The sequence below is a fragment of the Vombatus ursinus genome, unplaced genomic scaffold (assembly GCF_900497805.2).
Source record: "Vombatus ursinus unplaced genomic scaffold, bare-nosed wombat genome assembly UNPS02009770.1, whole genome shotgun sequence".
Lineage (NCBI taxonomy): Eukaryota > Metazoa > Chordata > Mammalia > Diprotodontia > Vombatidae > Vombatus > Vombatus ursinus.
In genome coordinates, this window is record NW_020949548.1 from 10,874,600 (window position 1) to 10,893,886 (window position 19,287).

At 41.6% G+C, this 19,287-nt stretch overlaps 1 protein-coding gene and 1 pseudogene across 1 annotated transcript in view; one reads left to right on the forward strand and one right to left on the reverse strand.

Annotated features, from left to right (window-relative positions):
* Positions 1-433, reverse strand: part of PARVA (parvin alpha) — a 160,448-nt gene extending 160,015 nt beyond the window's left edge. The window contains exon 1 of the mRNA XM_027852606.1: positions 198-433. Within this exon, the coding sequence (XP_027708407.1) occupies positions 198-333 (136 nt within the window). The 5' untranslated portion in view covers positions 334-433. The remainder of the gene's footprint in view (positions 1-197) is intronic.
* Positions 332-10,199, forward strand: LOC114036154 (annotated as a pseudogene).
* Positions 10,200-19,287: the final 9,088 nt, after the last annotated feature.

Below are 19,287 nucleotides of genomic sequence, written 5' to 3' on the forward strand. Positions count from 1 at the left end.
AAGATGCGCTGTCCCCCACCCTGGACACACGCAGAGCCAGCCTGGCCAGCCCCGGGCCCCCCGAACCCAGCCCAGTCCTACCCAGCCCTGCCCTGCCCTGCCCTGGCCGCCCCTCCCAGGGCGCTGTCCGACTGGGCTGGCTCCGAGCTGGGGGGGAGGGGGGAGCCCCCGGGAACCTAGTTCCGCGCCCTACTCACCCTCCTTGGCTTTCTTTCTCCGGGCCAGAGTTCCTCCAAGTTTCCCCAAGAAGGAGTCATCTTTCTTCCGGGACGGGGGAGACTTGGGGGTGGGAGATTTGGGGGCCGAGGGTGACTTCTGGGGGGAGGTTGCCATGTCGGGGAGCGGAGAGCGGAGCTCCGGGAGGGCCGGGACGGCTCGGACTGGGGCGCAACGAAGGAGAAGGCGGCAGGGCAGGCGGCGGCCGCGGAGACTGAAGCTGCCCCTTTCCAAACGGAAGCGGAATTATTCCAAGCATTTGAGGCAGCTCTCGCTCTCCTTTCCCTTCCCTCGTTCCCTCCCTCCCTCGCTCCCTCCCTCCCGCCCTCCTTCCCGGGAAGAAGTTTGCCTGGTCCCTGGTTCTGGCACTCAGTGTACCTGGCTGGGCCGGGCCAGGCCAGGCCAGGCCACCAAAGCTCACCTAGAGCAGGTAGGAGCCCCAGGCAACCTCAGCCCCTGCAACCTCGTCTGTTTCCTACCAAAACTCAGAACTTTTCAGTAGTGGACATGCACTCATCAAGCAGAAGAGTATTACTTAACCCTCCCTGCCCCTGCATTCCCAGCCTCAGAGTTCGGAAGGCCTGGGTTCAAGTTCTACCTATGATATCTGTTCCTCCCATTCTCAGAGAGGTTTTTATTGACTCTCCCGTCTTCCTCTCCTGCTCACATAAGATTCTAGCCCGGGGGAGCTTGTTTGAGCACCTGAACCTTCTTCTGATCAACTGGGAGAACCACAGCAGGCATGCAGACTTGGTCCTGCCAATCACTGAATGCCAGCATTCAATAGTAAGAATGTGTGATATGATCAGATTACCTTGGTTCTAGCCATTCTTTCAGAAATCCAACAACCCTGTATTCAACTCTGGACTGAAGGCTTTGGAATAGATAATCTCCAAAGACCCTTCGGGTTCAAACATTTAAAAAAAATTAAATTTCAAGAGTTCCAGCTGTGAATTCAACCTTGAAGATGTTCAGTGAACTCTGGGGAGCTTGTGATAAGCTAGAAGCTATGGTTGCCCCAGGCTCTAGATCTGACAGCATCTGATTCCTGAATTTCCCATGGGGCTGAGTTAGGAAAGGAATTATATTTCAACAACTCTGTTCTTTTTCACTTCACTTCTTTCTCTCTTGAAAAGCCTACTCATCCTCAGAGCCTCACCTAACACAGTTTCAGGATCTATAGTACCAATCCTTAGTTCACTCTCAAGCTCCATTTCTGGGGGCCACAAGCTTAGAGGTGACCTGGGTTCTAGTCCCAGCTATGACACACATTAGCTTTGTAACCTTGGGCAAGTCCCTTCTCCTCTTGGCTTAATTTTCCTATGCTATAAAATCAGAGGGTTATACTATTGCAAATCCTTAAGATCTGAAATCTCTTAAGATCCTTAAGAGTCCATCCTGTTTAGAATCCTATCATCAACACCAGAATATCTCCACAGAGGGATCATGTTCTCACCTCAAACTCCACAAGCCTAAAGTCAAATTAATCATCTTCCTCTCAGAATTGGTTTCTCTTCCTTCCCAGTCACTCTTCAGGGCTACCTCAGATGACCTATCATCTAGAATTCTGGTCATGTGGACACTAATCTCCTCAGTCACCATCCTATCCCAGCCCTCCTATGATTGTTTTGGTTTTTGTTTAAGCTCTGACCTATGATTTCATTATTGTGGAAATTCCAGTTGTGAAAACTCCCTCTACCAATCTTCATCTTATTTGTCATTTATTGTCTTAAGAGAGCTGCCTGGGACATTCAGACCTTAAGTGACTTGTCCACAGCTACCCTGCTAATATCAGTAGAGGCAAAACACAAATCAAGGTCTTTGGACACCAACTCCTCCACATTATGATTCCTTACCTCTCTTAGCTTCCTCCTAATATCTCCTTAACTTCTTAAGCTTGAAACTTATTGGCAAAGCAGGCCATAGGTAGGCAGGTGATCCCTCTTTCACCCCATGTGGTAAGTAGTGCATTTTGCAGATGAGGAAACTGAGACCCAGAGAAGTCAACTACTTGTCCAAGGTCACTGTGAATTGGTGATGCAGCTGTCTAGGACAAAAACCTAGGTCTTTTGATGACCATCAAACTATCTATCATCAAAAAAGGTTTCCAGATCAGTTAATCAATTAATAAACATTTATTGAGCACTCACTATGTGCTAGGCACTGTGCTAAACATTGGAGATATAAAAAGAGGCAAAAGATAGTGTTTGCCCTAAAGGAACACAGAAGTAACTTTAAGTGTTTCTGGAGCAACTTATCAAGCTGAAGAAAAGATGTTCTTCCCTCTTACTTGGTCAGTTTCATGTCTTCTACTCCCTTCCTTACTACTGATTTTAACAATCACCAACAAACACAAACACCACAATCTGTGAAAAGAGCAAGAAAGAGGCTTATATGAAAACCTGAACTACAGTAACGTCCAGCATGTTGTTTAAGAAGCATAACAGCCTCCAGCCGGTGGTGGCCAGCTAAGAGTGGCGAGGGGCTATGTGGGCAGGAGATGACATTCAGGGGAGTAGCCATTTTGTTCAGGTCCAAGACAACTGCTGGAGCCTCTGAGACTCTGAGCTGCAGAGTTAGGGGTGAGTGCACTGGTTTGTCCGTGCTCTCCCCCAGAACTTTCTCTTGATCCCAACTGCCTCTCGAAAAGACATTTGACATTTTTGGAGCAATGTACTAGCTCTTTTAACAAAACTAGGAGTTCAGACAAAAGAGTCAATAGAACAGAGAGTAGTGGAAGATATGGTTCCATCATAGATCAGGATGATCGGGATGAAACAGGCAGAAGGATTCAGATTATGAAAGATCTAGTGATGATCAAAGGGACCATGGATATGATGATTGCAGGGATTATGACAGTCCGGGGAGGGAACCGGGAGAGAAGGAACAGGGAGAGAAGGAATAGTGACAGATCAGAAAATGGCTGCCATTCTGATGTTGACTATGGAGAACATTGACTACAGGAATGATATTAATGATGAGTGGGAGAATAAGACAATTATGTTGCCCCCACTTCCTGTTACTGCTACAGAGAATGATATTTGAGAAAGAACGGAATCCTTTGAAGGCCTTCAGCCTGTAGATGTGCAGCTGATGAAGAGAAAAATAGGTGTAAACCATGGTTTCTCTTTCTCAGAGTATCATCAATTGCAAGATGCTACCAGCTGGATAGAAACCAACCAGAACACTTGACACTTAACTAGCTGTGTAAGTGTCCCTGGGCAAGTCACTTAACCCTGATTGCCTCACCAAAAAAGCAAAAAAAAAAAAAAAAAGAAAGAAAGAAAGAAACCAACCAGAAAAAATTGATGATTCAAGGAAATCATATTGCAATGCATTATAGCAATCCCAGACCTAAATTTGAGGATGGTTTTGTAACGAGTGCTGCTTTAACAACTTTAGGAAAAGACTCAAATATTTTGGATACGGAGCTGATAAATTCGACTCAGAACTGAAGTCCCATCTAAATCCACAGAGTCTGCCCAGTTTGTGGATTACGACTATGATACTATTATTCTTTGACTATTGTTCCTCATATTGGTGTAGATTCCATAATGACAGCATTGTCTCCATGTGCATCATTAGTCTATAACTCTCGTCTTGTAAGACACAAACAGATGCAGCAGAACAGAGGATTTTCATTTGTGCAGCTGTCTTCAGCAATGGATGTTTCTCAGCTACTAGAAGTGCTACAAAGTCTTCATCCTCCACTGAATATCAATGGCAAAACAATTAGAGGAGATTTGGCCAAAAGTACCAGAAAAGATTTGGTTCTTCCAGGTGGTAAAAGGTCAGCACCTTTGTCTGTGGCTGGCATAGCCATTGCCGTAGCTCAGTGGTCATCCACTCAGTCTCAAAGTGGAGAAAGTGACAACATAAACGACAGGCATACCTCATTTTATTGTGTTCTGCTTTATTACGTTTCACAGATTTTGAGGTTTTTTTGGTTTTTGTTTTTTTTACAAATTGAAGTTTTCTGGCAACTCTGTGTTGAGCAAGTCTGTCAGTACCATTTTTCCAACAGCTCATATTGTGTCTCTGTGACACATTTTGATAATTCTCACAATGTTTCAAACTTTTTCATTATTATATCTGTTATGATAATCTGTGCTTAGTGATAAATACACACACACACACACACACACATATATAAAATTGTTTTGAGGTACCACCAACCATAACCATATAAGACAGTAGACTTAATAGAAAAATGTTGTGTGTGTTCTGACTGCTCCACTGACTGGCCATTCTCCTCCCTCTCTCCATCTCCTGGGCCTCCCTATTCCCTGACAATTCCAACAATATTGGAGAATATTACATAAAGTTAGTTGATAAAGCAGCGGCAGAGTTTGAGAGGATTGACTCTAATTTTGAAAGACATTCTACTGTGGGTAAAATGCTATCAAATAGCATCACATGCTATAGAGAAACCTTTTGTGAAAGGAAGGGCCAATCAATGTGGCAAACTTCATTGTCTTATTTTAAGAAATTGTCACAGCCATTCCAGCCTTCAGCAACTACCATCCTGATTAGTCAGCAGCCTCAACATCGAGGCAAGTCCCTCCACCAATGAAAAGACTATGACTTACTGTAGGCTCAGATGATGGTTAGCATTTTTTTTTTTTAGCAATTAAACATTTTTCATTAAGGTATGCACATTTTTTAGACAGAATACTATTGTATGCTTAATAGATCACAGCATAGTGTAAACATAACTTTTATATGCACTAGGAAACAAAAAAACTTGTGTTGAGTGACTTTATTGTGATACTTGCTTTATTGCAGTGGTCTGGAACCAAACTTGCAGTATCTCTGAGGTATGCCCTGAACAATTATTTCCAACCAGGCCAAGATGGCTCTGCACAGAATGCCCAATATTCATCGGATTATCAGCAGTTTTACCAGCAACAAGCAGGGGGAGTGGAGAATGACACACTACTGTACCAGGGGCAGCAGTTACCACTACTTCAGCCACTGTATTATCCCAAAGTCCCCAACTGTACAATCAAACCAACAATCCACCTGGTTCTCCATACTATCATAATTCCTTGACCTAGTAGTATCTTTACTGGGATGGAGAACAGGAGACCTGGGTGCCTGCAGCAGAGTGTAGAATGCAACAATGAACTGGTCTGCCTTCCACCAAAGAAAGGAAGGAAAAGAAGGGGATGCCAAAGAGCAAAATGGCACAGCAGAATGCCAAAGGCATGGAACACTGAGCTAAGAGTTCAAATAAACAAAAAGAAAACTTCAAGAATCGCTTCCAGTCTGTCAGTTCTTTGAGGTAGAAAGAGAGGAGAGAGGCAGTAGCAGCAGATGCAGACTTGGCTCTCTTTGAGAAGGAAGGAGCTTTGGGTGAATGACAGCAGCTTATCCCAGAGCTGATGAAAGATGGAGAAGGGGAAAACCCATTCAAACATGGTCTAATTGCTGCTTATACTGGTGATAGTGATAATGAGGAAGAATTGATGGAAAGAATTTAAAGTGAAGAAGAAAAACTGACTGTCTACTCTGTAGAAGGCGATTTCCCAATAAAGATACTTGGTTAGATAGCAATAACTCTCTGACTTATATAAGCAAAACATGGATATGTATAAATGATCTAGACCAGGGCTTCTTAAACTTTTTCCACTCTTGACCCTTTTCCCCCTGAGAATGTTTTACTTGACCCCAGGTATGTAGTTATATAAAATAGGCATACAAATCAAACATTTACTGATAATAAATCATAAAGAAATTTATTTCAAAACAATTCTTTGGTATACATATAATTTTACCATTTATTAAAGACTAAAGCAAATTTGCATACTAATGAGATGGACATACTTGTTTATTTTTGTGGAAAGAATTAAATCTTGGCAGAATATTTGATACTGCAGTACATAGAGTATCTTCAATGTTTTTCAGAGTTGATCGATATTTTTATTTTATAATCATCAATGCTGAGAATGCTACCTCACAAAAATATGTAGTGCAAAATGGCAGGAGTACGTTTGGGGCCATTTCAGAAATTTTTGGAAATTCTGTCCTAATCCCAAGCCAAAATTCATTTAATGATTTTTTTTTTTTAGGAAACTCAGGTTTTAAACCTGTATCACTTGATAACTTGGCAAATTCTTCTTGAACATTTAATGGCAGATGACTGCCGTTTTTATTTCAATTGAGTATGGTTTATGAACCCAACTTAGTTTTTTTAGAATCAAAATGTGAAGGGAAATATTTCTGAAACTGTATCTCTAGGCACTTCAGATAATCAATTATAACTCTTACAATTAAATCTTTGGGAAGGTTATTTTCAATTATAAATCATCTGTAGCTGTAAATGTTTCTAAAGAACCATTTTCTATCCTATTCTTCCATATGTTAACTTTTTTAGTAAAACTTTCAATTTTATCTTTGAACATAAACATTACAATTTTTTCCTTGAAGCAACATGTTTAAATCATTGAGTTTTTCAAAACTATCCAACAAATAACAGTTTTGAAAGTTGTAAGTTGTTATAAAAAAATTAACAAAATCGGATTTCTGTTTTCAGCCAAAAATACATCTTCATCTTTCACTTTCAATAATCTGTTGAAACTTCACCCTCTTGAGAGCCGCCTTACCTCTGCATGTAGTAATTAGCTTTTGTAATCAGAGCCTACGTCTTTCCAAAGGTTTGAAAATAAACAACTGTGGGGCAGCTAGGTGGCACAGTGGATAGAGCACCAGCCCTGAAGTCAGGAGGACCTAAGTCCAAATGTGGCCTCAGACCAAACACTTGACACTTACTAGCTGTGTGACCCTGGGCAAGTCACTTAGCCCCAATTGCCTTAAAAAAAAACAAAATAAACAACTGTTAAGGGTATGGCTTTTAATGAAGTTAATGATTTTGATAGTATAGCAAAGCACAACATCTAACTCTGGTGATTTTTTTTTTGGCCATGAGTGCCTCCTGATGGATCATGCAATGAGTAAAAGTGACATATTCATTGTCACCAGCTTTAACTTTTGCTACAAATCCAACATTCTCACCAATTATTGCTCCAGCACCATCTGTACAGACTCCAATGCAAGTCTTTTGCTGTAAACCTTCATTTGTGAAAAAATCATCAACTTTAAGATATATATCTTCCCCTCTTGTGTGCCCTTCCAAAGGGTAACAGAACAATAATTCCTCATGTATGCTTCCTTCATAAACATATCTCACATAAAATAACAACTCTGCCATGTTAGAAATATTAGTTATTTCATCTATTTGAATTACAAACTTTGGGCTACCCTTAAGCCTGGTGATAAGCTACTGGAATTGGTCATTACTAATTCCAGAAATTCTTTTAGAAACATTATCATTCAATAAAGGAACTTTATGAATTTCATCCCCATACTTTTTCCCATGAACTATTTCTGACATTTTAATAGCAGCAGGTAACACAAGATCTAATCCTGTCATGTAGGGCTTTTTAGTTTTTGCAATTAAATAAGAAGTTTCACATGATGCAAGTAAATAATTTTCGATGACAGTAACAAATTTCTCAAAACACTGTTTTTCTTTATTTGAAGATTTTAAAAGTTGTTCAAAATATTCCTTTGGTTTATTGCAGTACACTGCATGCTTGGTATTAAGATGTCATTTTAGTTTGGCTGGTTTCATGCTCTCCACAGCCAAAACTTCATTACAAATTAAGTAAAGAGGTTTTCCCACACCATCATAATTATTAGAAGCAAATCCATATTGCAAAAATGATTCAACATATTTTCTTTCTCTTGTCAATTTAGGTACTCCAACCTGGTAGCAAAGACTCTGCTGCATCGTCATCAGTATTTTTACCTCTTCTGTCTAAATTTAGCCATTTATCCATAACTGAAAAATATTTTGTCCTAAAATATAAATAAATATTGCTAATAATTTCTCAAATAAATACTAGCTTTAGTGTATGAAATTACATTTGTTAATGCTTAATTTAAAACACTGATGTTCACACTTACATACCACATAGCAGTGATGGTGGAGAAATATTATTAAAGGGTTTTTGTCTTTACTTGCTGCAATTAAACACTTATGTTTCTGTAAAAGAAGGAGATAACAGCAATTTTTAAAATCAAACATTCTAACACAATAAAATCTAAATATATATTAATTTGATACTTGTGGTTGTGTGGTTTGTCCTTTGTTCTCAAAGAGGACCATGTCATCAGGGAGATGATGACATGACTTGCAATTGAATTTGATTTGAGTGAAGGAGGGCTGTGCAAAGTCACCAGTCTCACTTTCTCCTCCAATGCCATCTTGGGTCCAGTGGCCAAATATGGATCAGGATGATTGGAGATGGACCAGGATGCAGTAGGAGACCTTGGCCTTTTTAAGCAAAGGTCTTTTCAAGTCCTCACTTTGAGTGAGGAAACACCCATTCAGTGAATAGGTCTCTTTAAGAAGTGAGTCAAGGAGAGGCAGGTAGGTGGCATAGTGGATAGAGCTCCGGCCTTGGAGTTAGGAGGACCTGAGTTTAAATCTGGTCTCAGACCAGACACTTGACACTTACTAGCTGCGTGACATTGGGCAAGTGACTTAATCCCAATTGTCTTGCCCCCACCAAAAAAAAGAAGAAGAAGAAGAAGTGAGTCAAGGGATGGTCTCTTTAATAAAAAAAAAAAATCAAGAGAAACAGTTACTATTTATATTCACTCTGAGCCAGGAGGTCCCAAAAGATAACCATTAAGTGGTGCTTGGGCAGGGCAGGGACCTATTGTTGTCCAGTCAATGACTGGAGTGAATTGGGTTTAAGGCTTGGTCTTTGAGAAAGAAATTTAGATAGTAAGCCCCAAGTTAACTAGGTAGGTTTTGGCCATCAAAATTTACCTTCTTTTGGGCAGAACACCCTTAATTTGATACTTAAATGCTGAGGAATGACAGTAGGAAAATATTAAAAGTCTTTATTTTCTGTAATTAAACTATTATGTTTCTATAAGAGCAGAAAACTTTGTATGTACAGTAAAAACACCGCAATTCTTAACATACAATAGTCTTGAATCTGAGCTAAGGTGTTTCTGGCAGCGTTAGTTGGCAGTTGCATGGTGTGATGGTATGTGCAGTGCAAAGTGCGCATGTTGTGTGTTCAGAGCCAAGGCTGCAGTGAAGTTGCGAGAGGCAACACAGGCAAGTGCTGCCCAGAACACCTCAGATTCATTATGTGTTTGGTTTTTAATTCTTTTTTGGTCATTGCAAATTCATATTTTTGCTCACTCACCTTTTACTATTGCCAAATTTTTCACGATCCCCACATTCAGTTATGCAACCCCATATGGGGTTGCAGCCTGCAGTTTAAGAAGCACTGATCTAGACCACCTGTATGGCTGCTAGGTGTTACAATGGATAGAGTTTTGGGTCTGGAGGCAGGAAGACTCATCTTCCTAAATTCAAATCTGGCCTCAGACACTTACTAGCTGTGTGACCCTGAGCAAGTCACTTCACCCTGTTTGCCTCAGTTTCCTCATCTGTAAAATGAGCTGGAGAAGGCAATGGCAAACCACTCCAGTGTCTTTGCCAAGAAAATACCAAATGGGGTCATAAAGAGTTGGACATGACTGAAAAATGACAAAACAACAAAAAAGACTAAACAAGACCTAGAGGCTTTGCAAGTAAGAGAGAGAGATGAAGTATCAAGATCCAGTTGCAAAAAATTGGGAGAAATATGGAAGCACAGAACATCTAAAACCCAAGCAAGAGAAGCAGTTTGATGCTGCCACTGTTAATTGCGAACTGCCTACTAAGGATGGCATTGATCATAGTAATACTGGCAATAAAATACTGCAGGCCATGGGATGGTGGGAACGTTCAGGTTTGGGGAGGAAGTGTCAAGGCATCACAGCCCCCAGTGAGGCTCATATGAATGAAAGGAGTTAGCTTGGGAGCAGAAGTCAGCTACTGTGGTGTGTCAACTGCAGATTCTTACAAGGACACCATCCAGAAAGCCATATTTGCTTGGTTCAATGAGATGGAATGAGAAGCATCGCCTTGCTCAGCACCTTTTGTGTGCTGATAGCTGACAAGAACTCCCCTTCCTTCTGCTGAACTGACTGTTACAACCTAAATCCTCAGGAGCATAGCTAGAGCGAGTAATATAGTTGCTAGTTCTGGCTCCTTTAAAAAGAAGTAAAAGAGGGTTGTCCCATGCCTATACCTCAATAATTTAACACACCTGTATTTCTCCTAGAATCAGTTGAACATATGAATTATGTGTAAAGAAGGTCTTGATATCCCTATTGAATCTATCCATCAATCAAAGACATTTTAACCAGGTGTGACAAAGTCCTGATGAATCTGGAAGTAGTAAAGGCCCTTGGATGAGGTGAAATGATGCCCACATAGGAAGTATGTTGGTATTGGCTGAAAAGACTCAGTCACACCCTTTGGTTTTTGTATTAAAAAAACAGGCCAATTCAGAACTCTGCTGATTTCAGTGGTGAGCAAGGAGAGAGAGCAGTTCCAACCAAGCCCCTGAGAGGAATTGCTTATGGGGGAGAGGGGAGAGTAGAGCCTCACTCTCCTCCCCCATCTTTTCACCACAGGAAGACCTCATCAACTTCAGAGGATTTGGACTTCTCAGCAGTCTCCTAGCAGCAGCCATTAACTTCACTTATCATTCTCAAACTACTGTTCTAATACACATCTGTTCACTGCTGAAGTTCTTGAATGAGTAATATATACTCCTCACCTCATCTCCTCAGCACCCACTCACTCTTTAACCTGCTGCAACCTCTGGCTTCACTCAACAGTAATGAAACTTTTCTCCAAGGTCACCCACACCCTTTTTCTTGCCAAATCCAAAAGCCTTTTGAAGTCTACATTCTCCTGGAACTTTCTTTGGTCTTCAACACTGTTAAATACCCACTTCTTTTCAAAACTTCCCTTTCCCTCATCCTTCCTGACACTTGACGGTCCTCATTCCTCCTGATTACTCATCCCTTTCTTTCCCTGGCTTCTCTTGCTGATTGCATCCCTTACCTGCTGGGATCCCCCAAGATTCTATCCTAGACCCTCAGCTATTTTCTCTAAATTCTCTTCCTCAAGTGAATTCATCCTATTTTCAGGGTTACAACTACCACCTAAATATGTTCTTCAGAGGGTATTCAACCCCTTCTTTTTACCAATGAGGAAACTGAAACCAAAATAGTGTAAGTGACTTGGCCAAGGTCACACAAGTAATAAGTGGTAGAATCAGGATTTGGGGAGGAGCTGTCAGACTCCAAAAGCAATAAGAGAAAGATAGTGGAGTCTTTGTAGAGTTCTCAGAGTCTACTGGGCAAGGGGTACCTCTGGACTCAGTTGCCAATAATGTGACTGTCGCAGTCACAGGGATGAAGGGAGTAATCAGGAGTTAATGAGCTGCACATATTCATTAATATAGGGCCAGAACATGTGTCTCATGGAATGGAGCCAATCTGCATAGGAAGTATCCCTGGCCATCAGATCAGAGAGGGCTTGCCCTGATCACCCAATTTACAGAGTCAAAAGATTCTAGTTCTGCTACTTACTGTTCATGTGACCTTTAAGAAATCATTTAACCTCTCTGTGCTTCTACTGCCTCACCTGTAAAATGATAGGTTAGAGTAGAATAATCTGTAAGGCTCCTTCAGCTCTAATTCCTATGATTCTATAAAAAGAACAAGAGTAAGTCTAGCTTGGCTGAAACCTAGAGTGCACGCAGGACAGTCAGTTGAAATAAGTCTGGCTAGGTAGGTTGGAGCCAAATTATAGTGGACCTCAAAAGTCAGCATCATGGTCTTATACTGTTTTCAGTAGGCAATGGGTATGCTTCAGCTATTTTTGATTAGAGAAATGACATGGTCATCTCTACCTGCAGATTATGGAGGTTATTTGGGCATTGGTGAGGAAGGTAGATTAATAAAGAGCTAGACTGAAGGTAGAAAGCTAACAGAAGGCTGTGAGAGTAGTCTAGGTGAAAAGAGATGAGGATCTGAATTACATTCATTTGTCAAGGGAGTTGAAAATAGGGGTTAGATGCAAGAGATGGCCACAACAAGATTTGGTAATTCACTGGATACTTGGGATGAGGAAGAGAAGTCCATGCTAACTGGCAGAATGGTGGCACCATAAGCAGAAAAGATGTTTGAGGATTTGGGAGAGTTGATGACCAGTTTGAGAGAAGCTGAGTTTGAGATGTTGGCCAGCCAGACAGATGGAGATGTCCAGCAGGCATTTGTAGATTCTAGATTGGAGCTCTGGGGTTGATACTGGAGATGGAGACACAAATGTGGGAATCATCTGTGTAGAGGTAATCATTGAGATTATGGAAGGAGATGAGATTACAAAGGAGAGAGGGGAGGGGATGAAAAGGGAGAAGATATGAGAAGGTAGGAGGAGGGGGAAGGGAATGAGAAAGGAGACAGAATCTTGGGAAGCACCCATGTTTTGGGTTATGGGGAAGATGAGAGGACAGGTACAGAGGCAGAGATGTGATGAGATGAGGAGTAGATGAGTAAGCTCATAGCAGATGTTCAAATTCTTCTCCTACACATGCCCAGTGGTCTAGAAGTAAAGTCATGGGCCCAGAGGTCTAGAGGTGAAGGCACTGAAAAAAGTGGAGAACATTGAGCAATGTCGCTTGGGAGAACAATTAGGGACTGAATGAAAGAGATAAATGGAATGCCAAGTAGCCAGGAGGGTCCAACTGAAGTTGGGCAATATAAATACATTTTGAACTAGTTCTGCCTGATTATATATAAATATCATCCTTCAGCAACTCACTGTGGCTGGAGCTGGAGAAGAGAAAGGAGACAGTGGGTTTGATCCAGAGTTACAAATAAACCAAGCAACCTCAATGGAATATTCTGGGGAGTGAAAAAGGATCAGGGAGGAAGGCAAGGAGAAACGAGGAATAAACAGATTGCCAAGCAACAAGAAGGGGGCAATTGGATTCAGATAACATGAATGTATCTAGGACTAGGTCTGCCTTCAGTAATTCACTGTGGCTGCATCAGAAGCAGAAAAAACAGACAGTGGGTTGAGCCAGGATTAAAAAGAAAACCACTAGGTTTAATTGAAAATTCTGGGGGTGGCCAATGCAGGTGTCCATGAAATCCTGCCTGGAGAGGGAGATGGTTTTTTTTTGTTTGTTTGTTTGTTTGTTTTCTATTCCCAAAACACAATGTCTTTGTGCCTCAGATCACTCCCTAAACATAGCTACTAAGTCTTAGACAGATTTCAGTGTATGTGTGTAGTTCACTGTGGGCAAAGGGGATGCTGGGATTTCTTTATTCTTTGTGTATTCTTTGTGTGACTTGGTGTTCAGTTATACATAACCTTGGGAAGTATACATTCCTGTGGTGGACCAAGTACATCTAATATTTAAGAAGGAATTTGCAAAGTACTTCCTGTTGTTATTGCTGTTTTAATAAATTTGTTTGGGTTGCCTTGGGTAGTAAAATAGTGAGTTCCCCATCCCCTGAGATGTCCAAGCAAAGGCTGGACTGAACTCTTGTCAGTAATGTTTAGAAGAGATTCCTGTTACTTCAGTATTTCAGAGAATCTGTGATCTCATCTGTAAGACCATGCTCTGCAGCAGCGCAAACGATGACCATCCATGCCATAGTCACACAATATCTGTCCCATTTGACACTTATCCATGGCCTTCCACCAATCCTCTTTAGGGGATTCACCCAGTGGGATGGAGGCTTTCTTCTAGGGCATGTGTGATGGCATCAGTGAAGCCATCAGGTTGTCAATCTGTTGTCCCTAACTCTCACTACATGATCAGCCCATCTCCCTTTCCTGATCACGTATACCTTGGGTAATATATGATCTGGGTAGTTAAATTCTCGCCTTATCATCATGATTATAATCTGGATGATATAGCTTATACCACTTTCTGTGCAACAGTCATTTTGAGTAATATGTTTCAGCCTATTTATACCTTTGGGAGTTGGCATAGTAGAGTGGGGAGAAACTTGGACCTCAAAGTCAGGAAGACCTGGGTTCACGTCCTACCTCTAACACATCCTGGCTCTCTGACTGTGGCCAAGCCACTTAAACTTGGTGTCTCAGGTAATTCTCTTAAGACAACAACTTAAAAAATAGTTACGTATCTGCACAGGTAGAGGAAGGTTTCTTACTAGGCATTCCCTGCACTAGTGAAATCACAGGACAAGGTCATACCCTACCCTTCATCTTGCTAAAAATTAGCCCACCATACTTCTTTCCATTGTCTTTTGGGTCACTGTGGAGGTCATCTCCAGTTGTCCTGATCTATATCTGGCCACTGGACCCAGATGACTCCAGAGGAGAAAATGAGGCTGGTGACTTTGCACAGCCTCCCTCACTTAAATCCAATTCATTTGTATATCATGGCATCATCTCCCTGATTTCATGGTCCTCTTCGAGAATGAAGAACAAACAATAGCACCAAAATGTTCTGTGATTTCCAGCCGTATTGTATCATCAGAAGATTACCACCAGTGTTGAAAAGATAATGTTTTGCTTTAATGAATAGCTGGAGTCATTGAAAGTATTGCACAGTTTCCCAAATTTAACCCAGTTGATTCTCTTCCTTAGTTCTATAGTAGGACCACCTACATGTCTACAACAGTGGCACCCAGGAAGCCTTCACACATGCCTTGCTGCCCCTGCCTCTTTCAGCCACACACAGCCTAATGCCTGGGACAATGCCACCTGAGGCCAGACCCCTATGGACAATGATAACCAACCTCAACTCCATCCTTCAATGATTAACTTACTTCTACCCCATCAAATCCTCCTCATCCCAGTGATTCTGAACCCCCGGTTGCCACTGTTCAAACCCCATTCTCCACCCCACCATTAATGACTCACTTATTCCCATCACATTCTGCTCAATCCCTTCCCCTCACCCCCCACCACCCTACTCTAAGGCTACCCAACCCTCCCGCTTGTACTCACTGGAATTCCTGTTCCATACATAGCAAACTAGCTTTCATCTTAAACCTTTTGCCTTCTTATTCCCTTCATCTTCTTGCACTCACTGAGATCTGGATCTTTCCTGATGCCAGTTTCCTGGGTATCCTTTGACTTTGTAGCCCCTCATTGCCACATCCAGGATCACACTCTACTTCCATCATTCAGTAACTTCTCCTCCTTTGAAGTTCATTCAGTCCATATTTATCACCCAGTTGAGATACTGGTGGCTGTTGTATACTGACTTTTTTTTTAAACATTTATTTTTTTTTGTGAGGCAATTGGAGTTAAGTGACTTGCCCAGAGTCACATAGCTAGTGAGTGTTATGTGTCTGAGGCCAGATTTGAACTCAGGTCCTCCTGACTCCAGGGTCGGTGCTCTAACCACTATGCTACCTAGCTGCCTCTGTATACTGACTTCTAGAACACTCTCCTTCCTTCCCCAATGAGTTCAGTGCTTGTCTCATAATCTTTCTCTCCTCCCTGACCCCTGCTCTCATACTAGGGGACTTCAACATATATGTTGATACTCCTTCCAATACCCCAACTTTTCAATTCCTTAACTTACTCATTTCCCATGACCTACTTCTTGACTTCACAAGTGATCCATATCCATGTTCATGAACTCTGAAATTCCTTTATCTGATCATGATCTGTTGTCATTCCTCTCTCACTGCCCAGCAACTCCAAGCCCAGTTCTTCATCTTTACCACAACCTCCAAACCCTCTACCCCTCAGTTCTTTCCCAGGCCATCTATCTCCCCTACACTCCCCACTATCTCATCTAAGAACCTAGCCTCATATTTTCCTGAAAAAATTGAGTCCATTTACTGACAACCTTCTTTTCTTGTCTTCTCTTCGTCTCATATCACTCAGATACCTTCTGCCACTTGTCTCTTCCTTCATCCCTGTTTCTCACGAATAGGTGACCTTTCTCCCTGTCAAGGCAAACATCTCCATATGTCCAAATGGTGCCATTCCATTCTGTCTTCTCCATCAGATTGCTTCCTCTATCATCTCCCCTTTCTAACACATCCCCAATCTCTTCTTTTCTATTGGCTGCTTTCCTACTGTTTACAAACATGTTTGTGTCTTCTCCACCTTCAAAAAGCCCTCAAATGATCCCTCTACCCCTATTAGCTATCATCCTATATCTCTCCTCTCTTTTGTGGCTAAACTCCTTGAGAAGATCATGTATGGGAGTTGTATCTACTTCCTCTCTTTTCATTCTCTCTTAATTCTCTGGAGTTCAGCTACCAACTTCATCATTCAATAGAAACCACTTTCTCCAAATTTACTAAGGCCCTTGCTGACCTCTCTACCGCTTTTGATACTATAATGATCTTCTCCTTGATATCCACCTCTCTGGAGGTTTTTGTGATGATATTCTTTCCTGGCTTTTCTTCTACCTGTCTGAACTCTCCTTAGGCTCCTTTGCTGGATCTTCATCTAATTCATCCATTGTTGGTGCCCCCAATACTCTATCCTGGGCCCTCTTCTCTTCTATATTGTTTCATTTGATCATCTCATCAGTCTCCATGGATTCAATTATTATCTCTATATCAATGATTCTCAAATCTATATGTCCAGCCCTAACCTCTCTAGTGACTTCCAGTCTTGTATCTCTGTCTGTCTATTGGACAGCTCAATCTGGATTTCCCACAGACATCTTGAACTTGGCACATCCAAAACAAAACTCATGATAGTTTTCCCCAAGCCCTTCCCTTCCTCTAAACTCCTTATTACTATTGAGGGTGTCACCATTGCCCCAGTTACCCAAGCTCACAAGTCATATGTAATTCTCAACTCCTCATTTTTTCACCCCCCCCAATCTAATCAGTTGTCAAATCCTGTTGATTCTACTTTCAAAGTGGATAAGATCTGATCTACTTTTCATAGCATCTCATTCACTGACCTTCCCTTTCCCTCCTTTGACATTGCCATCTCCTTGGTACAAGCCCTCATTGCCTAATGCCTAGACTACTGCAGAAAACTTCTGGTTGGTCTTCTTGCTTCAAGTCTCTCCTTACTCCAATCCAAACTTCCGTTATCAAATCATTCTAAAGCACACGTCTGATCATGTCATCCCTCTACTCAAGAAACTCCATTGTTGTTATTTGGTTGTGTCCAACTCTTCTTGACCACATTTGGGGTTTTCTTTGTTTTTTGTTTTTTTTTTTTCAGGTTAAGTGACTTGCCCAGGGTCACACAGCTAGTAAGTGTCAAGTATTTGGTCTGAGACGGGATTTGAACTCAAGTCCTCCTGACTTCAAGGCCGATGCTCTATCCACTGCACCACCTAGCTGCCCCCCATTTGGGGTTTTCTTGGCAAAGATACTAGAGTGGTTTGCCACGTCCTTCCCCAGCTCATTTATAAATGAGAAATTGAGGCAAACAAGGTTAAGTGACTTGGCCAGGGTCACACAGTTAGTAAGTGTCTAAGGCCAGATTTTGAACTCAGGGACAGTCTTTCTGACTCCAGACCAGGTACTCTATCCATTGTACCACTGAGCTGCCCCAAGAAGAAACTCCAAGAAATTCCAGTGGCTCCTTATTATGTCCAGGATCAAATACAAAATCTTCCATTTGACTTTTAAAGCTCTTCATAACCTGGCCCCTTCCATTTTTCCAGTCTTCTTGCACCTTACTCCCCCTCCATACTCTATGACCCAGTGACAACGGCTTCCTTACTGTTTCTGGAACACCACACTCTATATCCTAACACTAAGCATTTTCACTGGCTATCCCCCATGCCTGAACTCTCTCCCTCCTCATCTGTGCTATCTCTTGACTTCCTTCAAGTATCAGCTAAAGTCTCACCTTCTACAAAAGCCTTTCTTGGTCCTCCTTGCTCTCAGTGCTTTCCTTCTGAGATTGCCTTTAATCTATCCTGGCTATATCTTATTTGTATGTAGTTGTTTTCACGTTGTCTTCTCCATTGGACTGTGAGCTCCTCGAAAGCATAGCTTTTGCCTTTCTTTATAATCCTAGCACTTAGTACCTGGTGTTTAATAAATGCTTGTTGAGTGACTGAAGAATGGAAAAGAACACAGGCAGTCTTCTTACCAGGAAAAGTCAAAAGAAGAGACGTAAAAATCTATAGGACCATATGTTTATGTTCCTGACTCTATTAAATATTTATACATAAAGGCCAGATACACAAAAAGGGGAATAGATTAATGAATGATACCTCCAAGAGGTCTTGTCACAGAGGATGACTCACATAATTTCATGCCCTTGGCCTTGGGGGTCACATTCAAAAAGAGAATTTTATCCCTGTGGCAAATCTGATGGCTTTACTACTAATAGAATGTAAGTTCCTTGAGGGCAGGGACTGTTTCATTTTTATCTTGGTATCCCCAGCTCAAGCATCACTTTCTACACAGAGCCAGGCTTTCCTGATCTAATCCCACAAATGCTAGTGCCCTACTTCCCAAACTATTTTGTATTTATTCTTTTTGTACTTAATTTTTTATATACATACATACATATATATATATATATTTGTTTCCCTCTCCCCTCTAATGAAAGGTCTTTGAGAATAGAGATTGTTTCAGCACCTAGAACAGTATCTGGTTCATAATAGTTAACAAATTCTCATTGATTGATTAATTGATTAATTGAAGGGGAATAGAATTTTTCTGAAAACTTACGTGTTAGCCGAAGGAAGTCATAAGCTTAACACACAGATGAACACAACCATGTTATTGAGGTTTGATGTTTCATTGTTTTTCCCGGTGAGGATTACAGGCTTGTTTAACGTGCCCCTCAGCCTCTCTGTTACCTGGCCCCTGCCCTGGCAATAGCTTTCAACATGGAGTCCTATGACATCTGAAATGAAATATGTTTGCTCTTCCTCCTCCTCCTCTGCCAATTGTTCTTTTATGCTCTACCAATTGGTTGGAGGGGGTTAAGTTTACCAGGTGCCCCACCCACCATGTAAACATACTGATCAAGGTTACTTTTGTAGATTCCTCTGTGTGATTTAACCTTTCCCAGATGCTCTCATGGAGACTGCAATTGAAGCATTCACTGTAGTTATTAGGGCTGCACTTCTCAGGTTGATGACCTGTATGGCCTTGGGTAAATCATTTCACTTCCCCAGGCTTGATCTTCCTCCTCTATAAAATGAGGGGCTGGCT